At 49.1% G+C, this 20,734-nt stretch overlaps 1 protein-coding gene across 1 annotated transcript in view; it reads left to right on the top strand.

Moving 5' to 3' along the window:
• Positions 1 to 20,734, top strand: part of LOC119974330 (calpain-A-like) — an 88,496-nt gene that overhangs the window by 21,387 nt on the left and 46,375 nt on the right. Inside the window, exons 4-5 of the mRNA XM_038813101.1 lie at positions 6,618 to 6,801; positions 19,592 to 19,781. Coding sequence (XP_038669029.1) covers positions 6,618 to 6,801; positions 19,592 to 19,781 — 374 coding nt within the window. The remainder of the gene's footprint in view (positions 1 to 6,617; positions 6,802 to 19,591; positions 19,782 to 20,734) is intronic.

Below are 20,734 nucleotides of genomic sequence, written 5' to 3'. Positions count from 1 at the left end.
TTCCAAAATGGACAACCTCACACTTTTCAGGGTTAAACTCCATCTGCCACTTCTCAGCTCAGCTCTGCATCCTATCTATGTCTCTTTGCAGCCGACAACAGCCCTCCTCACTATCCACAACTCCACCAATCTTCGTATCGTCTGCAAATTTACTGACCCACCCTTCAACTCCCTCATCTTTGGGTTGTGGGGGCGAAACCCACGCGAACACGGGGAGAATGTGCAAACACCACACGGACAGTGACCCAGAGCCGGGATCGAACCTGGGACCTCGGTGCCGTGAGACTGCAGTGCTAACCACTGCGCCACCGTGCTGTCCCAGAGTGAAATCATAACTCTGAACCTCAACCTCTGCAGTCTGTCTGAAGCTCTGCACCGATTTTCTTTAGCATGAGTCTTTTCAGCCTTCGACATGTGATTCACTCCGGTCCAGTTTAGTACATCGAAAAATACAGCACAGAACAGGCCCTTCGGCCCACGATGTTGTGCCGAACTTTTGTCCTAGATTAAGAACAAATTAATCTACACCCCATCATTCTACCGTAATCCATGTACCTATCCAATAGCCAATGAATCTATATTAGAGGTTCATTTTAAAAATTTAGAGTGCCCAATTATTTTTTTCCAATTAAGGGGCAATTTAGCGTGGCCAATCCACTTACTCTGCACATCTTTGGATTATAGGGTTGAGACGGGGAGAATTTGCAAACTCCATACAGACAGTGACCCGGGGCTCGGATCGAACCTGGGTCCACAGCGCCGTAGATTGAGATGCTTTTTCATGACGCAACCTTGTGCCTGAACTTGATAAGATACCAGCCCTGTCTGGCAGACGATCATCCTGGAGATCTACTGGTCGCCGTCTGCAAAGTTTCAAACCGGTATCACCCGGTACAAATTTTCTGGGTGGTTTTTGTCAAACAGGGTAACACCCTTGTAGCATCTGGCTGTGGCGTACTTTCCTGCCGATGACAGGGAAAACCAGACTAAGACGGGATCATAGCCTCCAGTCCATTAGAAATTCAGCAGGTGCCACCCCGATTGCGGCATGCGGAGTGGTCCCAGAGCAGAACAGGAATCTGGCCAGTCTTGCGTCCATCAGCCTTGAAGTTGGGGTTTTTAGTCCTCATTTGAACATTTGTACCGCTCTTTCTGACAGCTCGTTTGAAGCCGGGTAATACGGAGCCATACAGATATGCCATACCCTGTTAGCCTTCAGGAATCTCAAGAACTCCTCACTTGTAAAAAGTGTTCCATTGTTGGTAACCAACCCTCTGGGATACCTGTGTGTACTGAAGGACAAGCGCAATTTTTCAATGGTCGCTGTAGAGGTGGTTGCCAAGATTCTATGGACTTCCAACCACTTAAAGTGGGCATCTATCAGAAGCCAGAACATCGAGCCTTGAAAATGGCTGGCAAAGTCGGCGTGTAACTGCACCCACGGTCACCCCAGCCATTCCCATGGGTGAAGGGGCACAGTTGGCAGAAGCTTCTGGTGCTCCTGACATACGGCGCACTGCTGGGCTACTCTCTCTATCTCAGCATCCAGGCCTGGCCACCAAACTTACCTACGTACTCGCATTTTCCTTTTGGACACCCCATCAGATCTCTCAGGATCGGGTCCTGTCCCTTGCCTGGAACGACAATGCTCGTATCCCACAACAGGATGTCATCTTCCACGCTAAACCCGGACATCTTCATCGATAATGCCCGTAACTCATCTGGTAGCCGCCTATGCTGACTTCCTTTAGGACTGATTATGTGTCAAACTTTAGAAAGTACTGGGTTTGTCCACTCACAGATTTGAGACGCTGTAACAGGCAATAAATCCATAAACTTGAGAGTGACCACTCCCTCGTCCATCCCGGGAGGAGAAGGAGGGCACATGACAAAGGCAGTCAGCTTAATGCTTCCTCATTTGCGATCTGGGTACCGAGACGATGTTCAAATGAGTGCTCATAGGCTGTTCAACCCTTGATCCTGGTGGAGGCGATGGGCAGGATTGCCTTGCCTCCTTTAAAAAGGTCGAGCAGTGGCTTGTGGTCTATGATGATCGTGAAATCAAACACGTATTGATGGAATTCCTTCACAACGAAGACTGCCAAACCTTCTTTCTCGATTTGTGCATAATTATGGGCAGCAGGGTAGCATGGTGGTTAGCATAAATGCTTCACAGCTCCAGGGTCCCAGGTTCGATTCCCAGCTGGGTCACTGTCTGTGTGGAGTCTGCACGTCCTCCCCCTGTGTGCGTGGGTTTCCTCCGGGTGCTCCGGTTTCCTCCCACAGTCCAAAGATGTGCGGGTTAGGTGGATTGGCCATGCTAAATTGCCCGTAGTGTCCTAATAAAAGTAAGGTTAAGGTTGTTGGGTTACGGGTATAGGGTGGATACGTGGGTTTGAGTAGGGTGATCATGGCTCGGCACAACATTGAGGGCCGAAGGGCCTGTTCTGTGCTGTACTGTTCTATGTTCTATGTTCTATGCTCGGCCACGGGCAGTGTCCAGGAGGTGAAAGCAATCGCCCACTCTCTTGCATCTTCCATGCAATGTGATTAAAATGCTGCCAAAGCAGTACGATGATGCATCACACATGACAATTAGCTGTTTGGCGGGATCATAATGTGTTAACAAGTCAGAAGAAGTCAATTGCTTTTTTACTTGCAATAACGCTGCTTCCTGTTGTTGTCTCCACGCCCATTGCTGGTTCTTTTTCAAAAGGAGATGTCGGGGCCTAACATTGTCTCGAGGCCGGAGATGAACTTACCATATTAGTTCACCAATCCCAAAAAAGATCGCAACTCTGGTTGTTTCCAGGTGGAGGAGCCTGCTGAATAGCCCATACCTCCTCTGCGACCAGGTGTAACCCCTCACGGTCCACTTGGTAGCTCGGGTACACCACTTCCCTCGCGTAGAAACACATTTTTCTCACTGCAGGCGATCGTCCGTCTCCAAGAAATGAGGGAGCACCTCGCCCAAATTACTTAAATGTTTCTGTTCGATTGCCCCTGTGACAAGCACGTCATCCAGGTATACTGCCTCTCCCGGCATACCTCGCAGTATGTTTTCTATCACCCTCTAAAATATGGCACAGGCCCACGACACTCCAAAGGGTAGTCATGTATACTTGCACAGGCCTCTTTGTGTGTTTATAGTGATGTATTTATGAGAGGCAGGGTCCAATTCTAACTGCAAATACGCATGGTTCATATCTAGCTTGGTAAATGAGTATCCATCGGCCAGTTTTATGTATAGGTCCCCGATGCAGGGTATGGGGTAACGATCCAACCGAGAGACCCTGTTGACTATTAATTTATAGTCCTCGCACAAATTGATCGTCTTATCAGGTTTGAGCACTGAGACCACTGGCGCCGTCCAATCGGTAAAACGTACTGGCCTAGTGATCCCAAGGCATTTAAGCCAGCTGAGTTTGGCCTCAACATTTGCGAACAAAGCAGAAAGGACCGGGCGAGCTTGTGCGTTCGAGTTGACCTGAATTTGTTCCATGGCCCCTTTTATTTTCCCATTCCGGATTGGAAAACCTTAATGTATTTTACAAGCACTTCTTATAGGCTCCCCAGATCGCATTAGGAAACTTTTCTGCCAGTCCAGATGTAAGCGCTTTAGCCAATCGCGGCTGAGTAGGCTGGGACCATGTCCCTTGACTGCAAACAATGGGAGACGCACTGACCGGTGTCCGTAAACAACTGGGATCATTGTGGTTCCTGCAATGGTGAATGGTTCACCAGTATACGTCTCTAATCTTGCCTCGTGGTCCCACAGATCCAACTGCTGCACCCCCAACTTTATCCTGTCGAAAATCTGCTTTCCAATAATGGAAACTGCAGATCCCATGACTAGCTTCATGCCTAATGGATTCCTATTAACTTGCACAGTTATCTTGATGGGGACCACTCAGGGTACTGTCACACAATTCAGCTGCCTACCTCCCTCCTCTGGTTGGTCCAGGTGGAAGTGCGAGCCCTTGGTTGGTGCCTGTCTCGAACAGGACACCTGGATCTCTGGCAGACTTGTGCCTTGAGCTTCCATCAGCCCCTATGTCCATATGCCCCACAACATCTGGGCTCTCCCTCTAAAGACTCCAGTGAGGTATTCTGTTGGGTCAACTCGATCCTTGGCCGATGGACCTGGCCCCTATGGTACTCGGTCCATGGCGGGGATTAGTCCTGGGGCAGATGGGGGGTGGTGGGGCGGTGCTTGCTGGGAGGGGTCGCATCCTAGGGTGTTTTCCTCCATCTCGCGGATCTCTTGCACTCCTCTCTCGGTGTTTTCACGAGGAAGTGAAATTTGTACGGCCTGCTGAAGATCCAGGCGCGTTTTGACTAACGACTTCCTTTGAGTAGCCATATTATTTACACCACAGACCAACCGATTGAGCAGCATTTCGGAAAGGGAAGTTCCGTATTCACAATATTCAGCTAGTTTGTGTAGCCTTGTCAAAAATCCGGACTCTTCAGGGGTCCTCTCTGCCATATCAAAACGGTATCTCTGTGCTGTAACAGGCAGTTAAAGATTGAAGTGTTGCACCACTAGGATTACCAATTGCTCAAAAGTAACGGCGCAATTCTCCGCTCCCGGGAAAAATCGGGATGGCCGTCGTGAACTCGGCCAAGTTTCACGTTGGCCTCGGAGGCCGCTCCTCGCACCCTATTCTCCCCTCCCGGCGGGGCTAGGAGCGGTGCTCCGTAATTCTCGGCCGCGGGGGCGTCGCGCCGAGAATGACGCGGCCGGCGCGCCTAATGACATCAGCCGCGCATGCGCAGGTTGGCTGGCTCCAACCTGCGCATGCGCAGCTGACGTCACGACGGCTGACAGCTCGAACCTGCGTATGCGCAGTGGCCGTCTTTCCCCTCAGCCGCCCCGCAAGACGTGGCGGCTTGATCTTGTGGGGTGGCGGAGGGGAAAAAGAGCGTCCAATTGAGACGCCAGCCCGACGATCGGTGGGCACCGATCGCGGGCCTGTCCCCTCACGAGCACAGACGTGGTGCTCATTCCCCACCAGGCCCCCTACAAGCCCCAAACAGGCATCTCCACACCCGTTTCACGTCGGCAGTGACCAGGTGTGGTTGCTGCTGTTGTGAAACGGTCGGGAACGGCAGGCCGCTTGGCCCATCCGGGTCAGAGAATCGCCGGTCGCTGTGAAAAATCGCGAGCGGCGATTCTTCCGAGGGGGGAGGGGGGCGGAGAATTGCGGGGGACGCGGGGGGGGGGGCGGTGAAATTTGTTGGGATTCACCAACGCAGCATGGGGAGCGGAGAATCGCGCCCCTAGTGTCTGGAGCTGTAGGATACGCTGCCTTGGGAAAATGGGCAGCATAATTTTTTTTTAAAAAAGGTATTTTATTCCAAACCTACAAAACATCAACAAAATACACAGTCCATCAAAGCATAATAGAAAGTTTCCCCCGCTTTTATTCCCTGCCTCCTCGACGAACAACTCCTTGAATACCGTCATGAACAGCCTGCACCGCTCCTCAAAACCCTCCTCTGACCCCCTCAACTCGAACTTAATCTTCTCTGGCGGGAGAAAGTCATGCGAGTCCCCCAGCCAGGCCGCTACCCCTGGCGGCATATCTGACCTGAAATTCAACAGGATCTTTCACCGGGCAATCAGAGTGGTGAAGATAACAACTTCCCATCCAGCAGCTCGGGCTCCTCAATCATCGCCATAGGGTCAGGCCTAACCTCCACCCCCACTATCCTAGATAGCGTCCCAAATACCGCCTCCCAAAAACTCTCCAGCTTCTTGCAGCACCAGATCATGTGAGCATGATTCGCCGGCTCCCTCCCAAACTTCTCACACCCATTAGCCACCCCCTGGAAGAACCCACTCATCCTCGTCCGAGTTATATGTTCGGACAGCATAATCAAAGACCCCTCCCACCCGGGTTATTCTCTCTTCCAATCTCTCCCATTGGGCAGAAGATACAAAAGTCTGAGAACCCGCACCAATAGATTCAAAAACAGCTTCTACCCCACTGTTACCAGATTCCGAAATGGCCCTCTTATGGACTGAACTGATCTTTCTGCATCTTCACTACAGTTGTAGCACTCTTTTCTGTAATTCGCTAATTCCTGTTCTGGCTAAGAAGTTTCTCCTGAATTCCCTGTCAGAAATATTAGAGACATTCTTGTATTTAAGATCTCTACTTTGGGACTCCTCCAGAAGTGGAAACATTTTCTCGACATTTAAACCCTTTAAACTCTTCCATCATCTTCAAGACTTCTCTCCAATTAAGGGGCAACTTAGCATAGCCAATCCACCTACCGTGCACATCTTTGGGTATTGTGGATGAGACCCATGCAGACATGGGGAGAATATGCAAACTCCACACTGTCAGTGACCCGGGGCCGGGATCGAACTCGGATCCTCAGCGCCAGAGGGAAGCAGTGCTAACCATTACCCCACCATGCAGCCCCGACCTTCCTTTTTGCACAGAAAGTTGTCACAGTGTGTTTAGCCTTTCCTGATTAAGTAAACCTCTTAGTCCTGTTATGCAGTTCAAGTAGTGTTACAGCGGTAAAAGAAACCAGTGGGAATTATGACACTGTATTTTTTTTTAAAATTCCAATGTTTAAATAATATATTCTAATGCTCACAGGCCAATACATCACTGGGAATGCTCCGTACTATGGAATCTTTCGCTTCCGATTCTGGCAATTTGGGAAATGGGTGGAAATTCTGGTGGATGATTATTTGCCAACAAGAGATGGACAACTTATTTATGCCAGATCAGAAGCGGACAATGAATTCTGGCCATCACTTTTTGAAAAGGCCTTTGCAAAGTGAGTGTAATCAATTTATTGTCAGCCTTGTGTTTCACTCTTAAAAAAACATCTCTGTACCAAAGCCACTGCCGTGTGATGATGCAGAACAGTTGCTGGTCTGGTGAGCTTGGTTCCCATTTATACTAAAACCTGGAGAAAATGTTCAACAATTTAATTGTTCGGTTTAATATCGAGTTTGATGCATCCTATTTTCCTGTCACCTTTTGGATTCCTAATTCCACACTTACTGTAAAAACTTCCTATGCAAATGAGTTGTCATCCTGCAATGAAGTAATCCTGTCAGCATAATCACAAAGGCACCAACGAGCTAGGAGACAATGTCCAAAGCATCAAAAAGGGAAATCTTGCTTGCAGCAACATCACGGAATTGTAGTATTGTGGGGGCGGCACGGTGGTGCAGTGGGTTAGCACTGCTGCCTCAAGACGGCAAGTACCCGGGTTCGGTCCCAACCCCGGGTCACTGTCCGTGTGGAGTTCGCACATTCTCCCCGTGTCTGCGTGGGTCTCACCCCCAAAACTCAAATATGTGCAGAGTATGCCATGCTAAATTTCCCCTTAATTTAAAAAAAATGAATTGTAGAACTGTTACAGCACAGAGGAGACCAACTGGCCTGTCATGGTCATCCTACTATTAGCAAGAGGAACTCAGCTCGTTGTAGCCCTCTGCCCTTTTCCTGTAACACTGCAATTTTATTCTCTTCAGGGTCAATTTTCTTTTGAAAGTCAGAATTTAATCTGCCTCCATCGCCCTCTAGGGACACGATTCAATGGAAACATTTCTAAGTGTCACTTTGGGCAGGTTTGGTAGGGAGTTCCTTGATGGCCATGTTGGTGAGATCGTGGCCCGTATTCAACGACACTTAATGTCGAAAATGACCCCCCACGTGAGTCTCTCCATTATTGGCTGTCTCGCAGTCTGATTCACCAGACTGGCACCATAGCGTCTTGCCTCTAACAAGGAGGAGCTGCTTTTAAACGCTCCCTCAGCTTTCACTCCCAGTCAACACACAAGCATGGCAGACATGCTCCTCGCTTTGGCGATGCCAACCTGGCCAGGCTTCCTGACCCTGTGGATGCGAGACGAGACAGCCGGTTCCCGCCAGGGGGTCGGAGGCCCAGCAGCAGGATCGGCAATGGCGCCCGGGAGGCAGTGGCAGCGGCTGTCAGTTCGGGCAGCATGACCAGGAACAAAACTGTCCCATGGTGGAAGAAGACCAAAGACCTCCACCAACCTGCAAGGGTAAGTTACCACCTCTCTCCTGGCATCAGTTCTGTCTGCCACCCATCAAATTCCCAAATCTGCACCCCCCACAGGACACTGGCTGACAACTCGCATCCTCCCCACTGATCTTCGTGCATTTCCTCAGCACTCCCGGCACCAACCAGCAAAATGCCTTCATGTCCAGGTGCAGTGCCCACACGTGCCACCGGCTATACCACCCTGATCAAGTATGCAGCTTACAATGCCCGTTTTTATCCTCACAGGGACACAAGATCGCCCATAATAAACAGGAAAGGGCCAAGACGGGGTAAGGGGAAGCGGAGTACCAGAGATCCATATCCTCACCCCCTATGGGAAATGGGGCCTGGAGATTGCAGGGTTGACCACAGAGAGAGTTGATACCGACAGCGAGGTTGGCCTGAGCTGAAGAGGTGAGGATCCACTGTCACCCAGAAGACCTGTCGCAAGTGAATAGTTCATGTCAGACAAAATGATCCTTCCATATCACTGACTACATGTCCATTGTCTCATAAGGACCTCCATCTGATCAGGCTGGGCCATCTGGAGTCGTTTGCCCTCCCACCCCACCCCGCCACCCAAGAGACCACCTCAGAGGAGAGCTCCAAGGAGAACACCAATGAGGTGTCACAAATATCACCCACCTTCCACCAGCGCAGAAACATACACCTTCGTGGGTGACAGTAGTGGACAGGCTTGTGGGGCACAATCTTGTGAGTGCCATACAGTTTCTGATGCACATTAGGTGGAGGAAGGAGCATCTAAGGGAGTCAGCAGTCGGTGGTCTGCTGTATCCCAGGACTCAGCTGGGTGCCAACAGATGCCAAAACTCTGGACAAGGTTCTCCCAGAGCTCATGCAGATGATAGGACACAGTCATCACATTCAGGAGGGGATATCAAGTACATTCCAGCGATTGCATAGCCAATTGGAGGAGTCCCAAAGGCTTCAGTTGCAGGAGATGCTACCGGCCGTGCATGGCACAGAGGTCAACATTGCTAGGGTGGCGACCGCAATGAAAAGCCTGGAGCACCGCATCCGAGTGGTGGTGTCCAAGGAATGACTCAGTCTGTGAAGACCATGGCTAAAGGCCTCAATATCATGTTCCAGTCGCTGAGGGACTTGTCCCAGGTGTAGGTGGACATTGCTGAGGCATGCCAGAGCATGGCCATTCACAGAGGAGCATCACTGAGACCGTTGACACCATGGGAAGTCATGGCGAAGCTAGGTGACTCAGAAACCTCTGGAGCTCACTCTTACAGACCTTCCATCCCAAGAAGACCCTCAGGGTCCTACAGGCACCGTCAAGGAGGAGGAAGTCCTGGAGACCAACCTAGGCCTTCCACCAAAGAGATGACGGCAGTCTCCAGTTCTTCTGAATCACCCCCTCCGGACTCAAGCACATCTCAAAGGCACAGGGCAGAACAGGGTAGCACGGTAATTCCAGTGGCCGTGGCCACTCCCCCCCCCCCCCCCCCCCCCCCCCCCCGGGCTCCAGGCCCTTCAGAGAACCTCTGCCAAGGGCATCAAAGGTCACAGGGAATGGATAGCAGCGAGCTGCCTCCACCTCTGATATGCATCCTGGGGACATACCTAGATGTAGCAGTAGACCATGAAAGATCACGAAAATTGAGGAGCACTGAGTGGGGGGTCGCTATCTGCAGTTAGGGGGAATGGAGGTTACACCTGATACAGGTGAAGCCTCTGTCACATTAATCTTCACAGCGGGCCTGCCTGCACCTTCACTCCTGTCTCCCCCACGCCGCCCTCACCCCCGGCCTTCGACTGCTGTTTCCCCAAATGTACATCAGCAACTGTGTGGAACTCACCAGATTATGCCCCGCAAGCCTGTCCACTAACGTCGTCAGGTGATGGGCGTGAGCACACGATCAGCAGAAAGACGTGAGTCAGACTTTGGCATAAACCGAGGGGCACCAGAGCTTTCCTCACACCGAATTATCATCATTTTCCTGTCTTTAGCACAGGGGTAAATCGCTGGCTTTGAAAGCAGACCAAGCAGGCCAGCAGCACGGTTCGAATCCCGTACCAGCCTCCCCGAACAGGCGCCGGAATGTGGCGACTAGGGGCTTTTCACAGTAACTTCATTTGAAGCCTACTCGTGACAATAAGCGATTTTCATTTCATTAATTTCATTTCTTGCCTATTAACCCATCGGCAGTGTTGACACAGCCCCATCACTCTGTATTCAGGTTACACAAACCCTCGGAGGGTTTTATGATCAGGGAGTGGGTGAGGTTGGGGAAAGTGAAGATTGGTGGGGGAGAGGGGGAATTGGAGGGGAGGCATTGGGGGTAGAGTGGAGGAAGAAGGGAAATGGGGGAGAGTTAGGGATTGGGGAAGGAGGGAAATGGGGGAGAGTTAGGGATTGGGGAAGGAGGGAAATGGGGGAGAGTTAGGGATTGGGGAAGGAGGGAAATGGGGGAGAGTTAGGGATTGGGGAAGGAGGGAAATGGGGGAGAGTTAGGGATTGGGGGAAGGAGGGAAATGGGGGGTTTGGGGAGGAAGGAGGGAAATGGAGCAGAAGAGGGAAAAAAGGAAATAGAACATAGAACATAGAACGATACAGCGCAGTACAGGCCCTTCGGCCCTCGATGTTGCACCAACATGGAAAAAAAAAACTAAAGGCCATCTAACCTACACTATGCCCTTATCATCCATATGCTTATCCAATAAATTTTTAAATGCCCTCAATATTGGCGTGTTCACTACTGTTGCAGGTAGGGCATTCCACGGCCTCACCACTCTGCGTAAAAAACCCACCTCTGACCTCTGTCCTATATCTATTACCCCTCAATTTAAGGCTATGTCCCCTCGTGCTAGCCACCTCCATCCGCGGGAGAAGGCTCTCGCTGTCCACCCTATCTAACCCTCTGATCATTTTGTATGCCTCTATTAAGTCACCTCTTAACCTTCTTCTCTCTAACGAAAACAACCTCAAGTCCATCAGCCTTTCCTCATAAGATTTTCCCTCCATACCAGGCAACATCCTGGTAAATCTCCTCTGCACCCGTTCCAAAGCTTCCACGTCCTTCCTATAATGAGGCGACCAGAACTGTACGCAATACTCCAAATGCGGCCGTACTAGAGTTTTGTACAACTGCAACATGACCTCATGGCTCCGGAACTCAATCCCTCTACCAATAAAGGCCAACACACCATAGGCCTTCTTCACAACCCTATCAACCTGGGTGGCAACTTTCAGGGATCTATGTACATGGACACCGAGATCCCTCTGCTCATCCACACTACCAAGAATTTTACCATTAGCCAAATATTCCACATTCCTGTTATTCTTTCCAAAGTGAATCACCTCACACTTCTCCACATTAAACTCCATTTGCCACCTCTCAGCCCAGCTCTGCAGCTTATCTATGTCCCTCTGTAACCTGCAACATCCTTCCGCACTGTCTACAATTCCACCGACTTTAGTGTCGTCTGCAAATTTACTCACCCATCCTTCTGCGCCCTCCTCTAGGTCATTTATAAAAATGACAAACAGCAACGGCCCCAGAACAGATCCTTGTGGTACGCCACTCGTAACTGAACTCCATTCTGAACATTTCCCATCAACTACCACTCTCTGTCTTCTTTCAACTAGCCAATTTCTGATCCACATCTCTAAATCACCCTCAATCCCCAGCCTCCGTATTTTCTGCAATAGCCGACCGTGGGGAACCTTATCAAACGCTTTACTGAAATCCATATACACCACATCAACTGCTCTACCCTCGTCTACCTGTTCAGTCACCTTCTCAAAGAACTCGATAAGGTTTGTGAGGCATGACCTACCCTTCACAAAACCATGCTGACTATCCCTAATCATATTATTCCTATCTAGATGATTATAAATCGTATCTTTTATAATCCTCTCCAAGACCTTACCCACCACAGACGTTAGGCTCACCGGCCTATAGTTACCGGGGTTATCTCTACTCCCCTTCTTGAACAAAGGGACCACATTTGCTATCCTCCAGTCCTCTGGCACTATTCCTGTAGCCAATGATGACCTAAAAATCAAAGCCAAAGGCTCAGCAATCTCTTCCCTGGCTTCCCAGAGAATCCTAGGATAAATCCCATCTGGCCCCTGGGACTTATCTATTTTCACCTTGTCCAGAATTGCCAACACTTCTTTCCTACGCACCTCAATGCCATCTATTCTAATAGCCTGGGTCTCAGCATTCTCCTCCACAATATTATCTTTTTCTTGAGTGAATACTGACGAAAAGTATTCATTTAGTATCTCGCTTATCTCCTCAGCCTCCACACACAACTTCCCACCACTGTCCTTGACTGGCCCTACTCTTACCCTAGTCATTCTTTTATTCCTGACATACCTATAGAAAGCTTTTGGGTTTTCCTTGATCCTACCTGCCAAAGACTTCTCATGTCCCCTCCTTGCTCGTCTCAGCTCTCTCTTTAGATCCTTCCTCGCTTCCTTGTAACTATCAAGCGCCCCAACTGAAACTTCACGCCTCATCTTCACATAGGCCTCCTTCTTCCTCTTAACAAGAGATTCCACTTCTTTGGTAAACCACGGTTCCCTCGCTCGACCCCTTCCTCCCTGCCTGACTGGTACGTACTTATCAAGAACATGCAATAGCTGTTCCTTGAACAAGCTCCACATATCCAGTGTGCCCAACCCTTGCAGCCTACTTCTCCAACCAACACATCCTAAGTCATGTCTAATGGCATCATAATTGCCCTTCCCCCAGCTATAACTCTTGCCCTGCGGGGTATACTTATCCCTTTCCATCACTAACGTAAAGGTCACCGAATTGTGGTCACTGTTTCCAAAGTGCTCACCTACCTCCAGATCTAACACCTGGCCTGGTTCATTACCCAAAACCAAATCCAATGTGGCCTCGCCTCTTGTTGGCCTGTCAACATATTGTGTCAGGAAACCCTCCTGCACACATTGTACAAAGAACGACCCATCTAATGTACTCGAACTATATCTTTTCCAGTCAATATTTGGAAAGTTAAAGTCTCCCATAACAACTACCCTGTTACTTTCGCTCTTTTCCAGAATCATCTTCGCCATCCTTTCCTCTACATCCCTAGAACTATTAGGTGGCCTATAGAAAACTCCCAACAGGGTGACCTCTCCTTTCCTGTTTCTAACCTCAGCCCATACTACCTCAGAAGAAGAGTCCCCATCTAGCATCCTTTCCGCCACCGTAATACTGTCCTTGACTAGCAGCGCCACACCTCCCCCTCTTTTGCCCCCTTCTCTGAGCTTACTAAAACACCTAAACCCCGGAACCTGCAACAACCATTCCTGTCCCTGCTCTATCCATGTCTCTGAAATGGCCACAACGTCGAAGTCCCAGGTACCAACCCATGCTGCCAGTTCCCGTACCTTATTTCGTATACTCCTGGCATTGAAGTAGACACACTTCAAACCACCTACCTGAACACTGGCACCCTCCTGCGAAGTCAAATCTGTGCTCCTGACCTCTATACTCTCAATCTCCCGTACCCCAAAACTACAATCCAGGTTCCCATGCCCCTGCTGAATTAGTTTAAACCCCCCCAAAGAGCACTAACAAATCTCCCCCCCAGGATATTGGTGCCCCTCAGGTTCAGATGTAGACCATCCTGTCTATAGAGGTCCCACCTTCCCCAGAAAGAGCCCCAGTTATCCAGAAATCTGAATCCCTCCCGCCTGCACCATCCCTGTAGCCACGTGTTTAATTGCTCTCTCTCCCTATTCCTCATCTCACTATCACGTGGCACGGGCAACAACCCAGAGATAACAACTCTGTTTGTTCTCGCTCTGAGCTTCCATCCTAGCTCCCTAAAGGCCTGCCTGACATCCTTGTCCCCTTTCCTACCTATGTCGTTAGTGCCAATGTGGACTACGACTTGGGGCTGCTCCCCCTCCCCCTAAGGACCCGGAAAACACGATCCGAGACATCACTTACCCTTGCACCTGGGAGGCAACATACCAAACGTGAGTCTCTCTCGCTCCCACAAAATCTCCTATCTGTGCCCCTGACTATTGAGTCCCCAATTACTAATGTTCTACTCCTTTCCCCCCTTCCCTTCTGAGCAACAGGGACAGACTCCGTGCCAGAGGCCCGTACCCCATGGCTTACCCCTGGTAAGTCCCCCCCCCCACAAGTATCCAAAACGGTATACTTGTTACTCAGGGGAACGACCGCAGGGGGTCCCTGCACTGACTGCTTCTTCCCAGTCCCTCTTACAGTTACCCATCTATCTCCAGTCTTTGGTGTAACTACTTCCCTGAAGCTCCTATCTATGACCCCCTCTGCCTCCCGAATGATCCGAAGTTCATCCAGCTCAAGCTGGTCCCTAACACCAGGTCCCTAACACGGTTTTTGAGGAGCTGGAGTTGGGTGCACTTCCCACAGATGAAATCAGCAGGGACACTGACGGCGTCCCTCACCTCAAACATTCTGCAGGAGGAGCAATGTACTGCCTTCCCTGACATCACCTCTAGATTAAAAAAAAAACAAGAAAAAGAAAAAGAAAGGAAGAGCTTACCTGATATTACCTCAACCCTGCTCCCGCTGAAAGTTAAGCAAATTTAAATGGGGCGGAGGGGTTGAGCTGATGGACATAGCGTTATCTTATGTGAATCTGGTGAGGATGAGGGCCTCCCTGGTACTCCGGACCCTTGTCACCACCTGTCTGCCATCCTCCAGAACCTCCTGCAGCTCCTCCTTGGACTTGTCATCCAGCCCCTCCTGGTCCGGCTCCTCCTCCCCAGTCAAAGCTACATGCCCCTCCTCTGCCTCCAGTATGTCACCCACTACTGTGCCAGGCTGTAGAGAGAACAGCAGACCACCACAAAGTGGGAGACCCTTTGGGGGGTGTACTGCAGGGCACCAGCAGAGTGGTCCAGGTATCGAAACCGCATTTTGAGCAGTTCATGCACCACTCAATGTCAGCACGAGTGGCAACATGGGCCTCATTATATCTGGTCTCTGTCTCGGTCTCAGGCCTCCATTCTGGTATCATCACCCAGGAACTCAGTGGGTATCCCTTGTCCCAACCCGCCATCCTGGGGTGGTCCTCGAAGACACCGGTGATCTCCGAGTGCCCCAGGATGTGGCTGTTAAGCGCCCTCCCCAGGTAGTAGGCACACACATGCAGGCTACGGAGGCAGTGGTCACACACAATCTGAAGATTCAGGGAGTTGAACCCCTTCCTGTTAATGAAGGGCACTTCATGATGTCCCAGTGCACGCAAGCTGAAATGTTTGCCATCTATCGCACATTGGACCTGGGGCATCCCGGCGATGGCGGAGAATCCTGCTGCCTGGGCATCTTGGTGGGCTTGGTCCAGGTTGAAGTTGATGTAGTTGGATGTCCGGGCATACAGGGCATCCATGACCTCCAGGGCCTGTAGCTTGATAAATGCTGCACTGGACTCTGTTCCCACCTTGGAATGATCCGACTGCGTAGAGGTTCAGGGCTGCGGTACCCTCCCTGGCCACCAGGGAGGCGTCCTCCTTCTCCTCCACGGGGTGCCATGTCTGCCAAGATTTGGCACAGGTGTTGCACTGTCTCTTTGTTGAGACAGAGTCTGCTGCGGCACATCTGTCCATCATCTCATTGAAAGGCCAACAACGCCTCTTCGGCCTAACGGGTGGCCGGGTCTTCAGAGTGTGCGGCTGCGGCCTGCACATGGGGTGCCACCTCAAGCCTGCGTCGTCGCTGCTCCCACCTTCTCTGGTGTCTGCCAGCTTCAGTCGCCACCAGAAAAACGAGGGCAGTCTATGTGGGATCCAAACCAGCAAACATTTTTTAATCAGGAAGGAATTGGAGAAGAGACCGACAACCTGTTAGGGCCTCCACCTTGGGACCCTCAAATCCCGCAACCCCCTTCCTCCCAGCTTACCACCACTCTCCAGCCTTCTCTTCGAGTGTCATCCAGCGAGCCATTTGTATTGGCAAACCTTGCTCTGCACACTCACCCCCGGCCACATCAGGAGCCCCTAGATCCCAGACTGCTACCGGGAACATTAGGGAGGCAGTGCTCCGGTGCCCTCTCCTGATCCACACACTTACCCTTTGGGCACGAGAGGATCCATGGTGCTGAAGCCCAGCTCTTTAATGTTTGATTGTTGGCTGCTGCCTCTATGGTGCTGACGCTCTAGAATTCAGGCCCACTGTTCAGGCTTCAACGTTTCCTTGAGATGCTGAGCACTAATCATCCTCTAAGGCATAGTACGTGTACCCTGTACTGGGGCCCATGAGCTACATGCCAGAAGATGTAAATAGCTACTCACCTCCTCACTTCCCCTCGGTTGCCATTGCACCAGTTTCAGGGCTCTTTTAAAAAAGGAGTACTGAACAAAGCCTGCATGATTTCTCACTAGGGAGTAGATTCATTACTGGGAGGCCGCTGCATCCGACTTCAATCTTGTGAATGAGATTGAAAGATTGAAATGAATGCAAATAAGAGTTAATGACATGCTCATCATTTTTGGGCATGATCCGGAACTCACCATCGGGAACGGGCCGGGTGAATTACAAACTGGTTCGTGCCCGGCGGGAATCTCGATTATCCCCTCTCCCGCTTTACGGCCCAGATCCGCACCAGGCGCTGCATAGTGGTTGAATCGGGCCCACAATACCAATAGTGTAAAATTATAATTTTCTCCTGTTGTCTTTGGTTCTTTTGCCATTCACCTTAAATCAATCAATGCCCTCTGGTTCTCAACCCATTGCCAATGAGAGCAGGTTTTCCCTCGACTCTGTCACGATCCCTCATGATTTTGAAAACCTCTGTAAAATTTCCCCTCAAGTTCTCTTTTCTATGGAGACTAACCCAACTTCTCAAAACTACCCTTAAAATTTATACAGTCGCTTACTTGGTACGTGATCAAGCTGTCTAGGAGATAATAATTTGGAAAAAATTGCTAAACAGACGTTAATTATAGGGGCGAGTAGATTATGGGTGTAGCTCTGTCTCAAGCAAAGTTATAGTTCTTAGTTTTAGAAGAGGGTGAGTGAAGGAAACATCTCTTCCAAGTAGGATTCAGTTGAATTTTTACATAAGTTACATTACACATATTTAACTAATATTTAACAATCGCTTCCTCAACCCAAAAACAATTAATTGACTAACTAACTCCCCCCTCTTTTAACTGCTGACTAAGGTTAACTCCTTAAAGTGAGATATAAATGGACACCATCTTTTATGAAACCCCTTCTCATTCCCTCTTAAGCTAAATGTAACCTTTTCCAGACTCAGAAACTCCATTAAACCTCCCAGCCATATTGAGGCACAGGGTGGAGAAACTGACCTCCTACCCAATAGGATCTGCCTCCTCGCCACCAGCGAGGCAAAGGCTAAGACATTTGCCCCACGCCCCCGTCTGGAGCTCAGGCAAGTCCGACACCCTGAATATGGCTCCCAGGGGACTGGGTTTTAGGCCCAACCGTTATGCTGCCAACATCCTGCTCAAGAAGATGTACCAGAATTTCCTAAGTTTCAGGCACAGCCAAAATATGCGTCCATGATTGGCTGGCCCTCTACCGCATCTTTCATAAATGTCCTTAACCCCTTCAAACATGCGGCTCGATCTCGTCAGATGTGTTCTGGTAACTACCTTATATTGTATTAGTGCCTACCATGTGTGGTGTTCTTTGTATTGCTAATTCTAGAATGGTTGGCTTCGTGTTCCCAAAGACCACACATAGCTTTTATATTGAACAAAGCTACAGATTTATTTACACTACTTAATTGGATTTGACACTTACTCCTATGTAATACACAGTTGATAATAAACATACAATCCACAGTCATCTACTATTAATATATTAAATATGATCTGCTCTCACTAACATTATCTTTTCCACAGTATGTCTTCTAGCTTTCTCCTCAACCTCTCACTCACAAGGCTTAGCATCGATGCCTTATATAGGTCTAGCTCCCTCTAGTGGTTGATTTGGACATGGCATTAACCCTTCCAGTTCTGTACATTTATGATAATGTCACAGTACGCTTCTGTGAATTGGGAGTCTACAACCATGGGACGGCTGGAGGAGATTAGAAGGGGCAAAATTGCCAGAAATAAGCAGAAGGCCCAAGAAATCTCAGTCTCCATATAAATCTTTGAAAAAGTGCTCAGACCAAGTTTAATCTTCCATTTTCTGACAAGTATCTGACTTGGGTTTTTGAGGTGTAAGCCAAATGGGGGTAGGAGGAAAGTTAAGTAAAGTATTTTGATTCAAAGTTTAAGTAGTTCTGTTAAGAGTGTTGTCATTTACATTCTTTGATTTTTTTTTGTGTAGCAAAATTATTTTGCTTTAAACCGTGAACCTTATGACTTAATTCTTTTAGTAAACGTCTATTTTTTTGATTTCCAAAATAAAAAGAACATAAATAAAAATGTTACTGGTCTCTGCCAAGATAATAACAGCCCTTTATTTTAGATTACATAATATAAATTCAAAGTAGAAAATGCTGGAAGAACTCTCAGCAGGTCTGGCAGCATCTGTGAAGTGAGAAATAGAGTTAATGGACTGGATTCTCCGATCCTGCGACTATGTCTGCAGGATCCGTCTGGCTTTATGACCAGAAAGTCGGTGCTGCCCCGACACTGATCCTCCTTCCGGTGGGGGGGGGGGGGGGGGGCTAGCGGTACGTCTCCCCCCAGACTGTGACAGTGCTGGACTCAGTCCGCAGCTGCCACGCGCAGTCCCCAAACGGTGTGAGCACAGGCGAGCGACGCCGTCGGGGACTTGACCCATCAGGATCCGAGCATCGGGGGAGGGCTTCAGGTGACGGCCTGAGGCCGTCCATACAGCGTGAATATGCCATTTTTGAGGTGGCGGAGCATCGCAAAAACGGCGCCACCCCCGATTCCGGTGTAAACGTGGATTCTCTGGCCGATTGCCGAACGCGATTTTGGCGTCAGCGATCGGAGAAAACAGCCCAATGTTTTGAATCTGTATGACATCGTCAGAGCTAAAGAAAGGTGGAAATGTGACTATCATAGAATTTACAGTGCAGAAGGAGGCCATTCGGCCCATCGAGTCTGCACCGGCTCTTGGAAAGAGCACCCTACCAAAGGTCAACACCTCCACCCTATCCCCATAACCCAGTAACCCCACCCAACACTAATTTTGGTCACTAAGGGCAATTTATCATGGCCAATCTACCTAACCTGCACATCTTTGGACTGTGGGAGGAAACCGGAGCACCCATAGGAAACCCACGCACACACGGGGAGGATGTGCAGACTCCGCACAGACAGTGACCCAAGCCGGAATTGAACCTGGGACCCCGGAGCTGTGAAGCAGTTGTGCTATCCACAATGCTACCGTGATGCAGCTCTCTTTCTCTCTCCACAGACACTGCTAGACCTGCACTATCCAGCATTTACTGTTCTTTTAATTTGAGATTTCCAGCATCCGCAGTATTTTGCTTTTAACCCTTTATTTCATATCGACTCTCTGTCATTTTCCCAACCATCAAATCAGTATTCAGCTATTGTTCTGTTCAGTTATTTGCCAACTCTTCCTGCATCCACCTTGCATTTTACTTGCAGATTGCACGGCTCATATAAAGCGATTGAAGGAGGGTGGACACTGGATGCTCTGACCGACCTCACTGGTGGTGTTGGTGAGATGTACAGATTTGCAGAATTTGCAGATAGGTACGAGGAACTGTACAACCACCTCGCTGCTGCTTCCAGGAAGAATGCTCTGATGGCCTGCGGAACAGGAATGGTCACACAGGTGATATTCTGCAAACGGGTCCTTTGGACTCGCGATATTAACTCTGTTTCTCTCTCCACAGATGCTGCCAGACTTTTCTGAGTTTATCCAGCATTTTCTGGGTTTGTTTCATGTTTCCAGCATCCACAGTATTTTGCTTTTATTATTTATTACAGGTGATATTGAATCAGACTTTATGAACCTAACAGACTAATATTGATATTGATCCATCACAATCGATTGAAGAGACGTTTAGTAATATGGCTGCATATCTGTTATTTATGTGACCCTGTCAATCTACTACTCCAATGACTCCAGCAAATACCTATTCCTCCACCTGAGTCCATCAGATCACATGGCTGCAACAAATGGAGGAAAATCAGGAGTACGCAACTGATTTTTCCATCCATTGCCAATAACCTCCACCTCATAAATAGGCTTAGATAATAAAAATAACAGCCAGCATTTAAAAATACTGGTAAAACGTGCTAAGACATTTTTCAAATGGTCTTTGTTATCTTTCAATGGTTATGCCGATGAACCCGCATATAATAGCAAAGTTTCTTTTCTCCTGCAACATCCACCTCCGATCATGGATTTCATCATCAGCACATGCAATTCTGTTGGCATTTCTCCATGTTGGGAGATGGTGGACTGCGGGTGTCTGTCTATACTGAAAATCCTCTTACAGTAATATAAATCATTAAATACATACACACCAAGTTTATAAGGTAAATACTTACATTCAAAAGATAAAACAAATTGAAGCTGATCTTCTTCTGACTATTATTAATCATTTCTTTGGAGAGGGCTAATGCTGGCTGGCCGCAGTGAGAGTGGAAAGATTTGTAAAATGAGTAACATTGAATTGGTTGGTCATTAAACACCTTGGCACATTATCCATTCCATTGACTTTAATGGAATGGCAATTGGGCATGGTATATAATGGGCATCTAATTCAATATTGGCCGTTT

This window comes from Scyliorhinus canicula, chromosome 12 (genome assembly GCF_902713615.1).
Source record: "Scyliorhinus canicula chromosome 12, sScyCan1.1, whole genome shotgun sequence".
NCBI lineage: Eukaryota > Metazoa > Chordata > Chondrichthyes > Carcharhiniformes > Scyliorhinidae > Scyliorhinus > Scyliorhinus canicula.
Note: the sequence above shows the minus strand (reverse complement) of the source record. Positions and strands in the feature narration are given on the sequence as shown.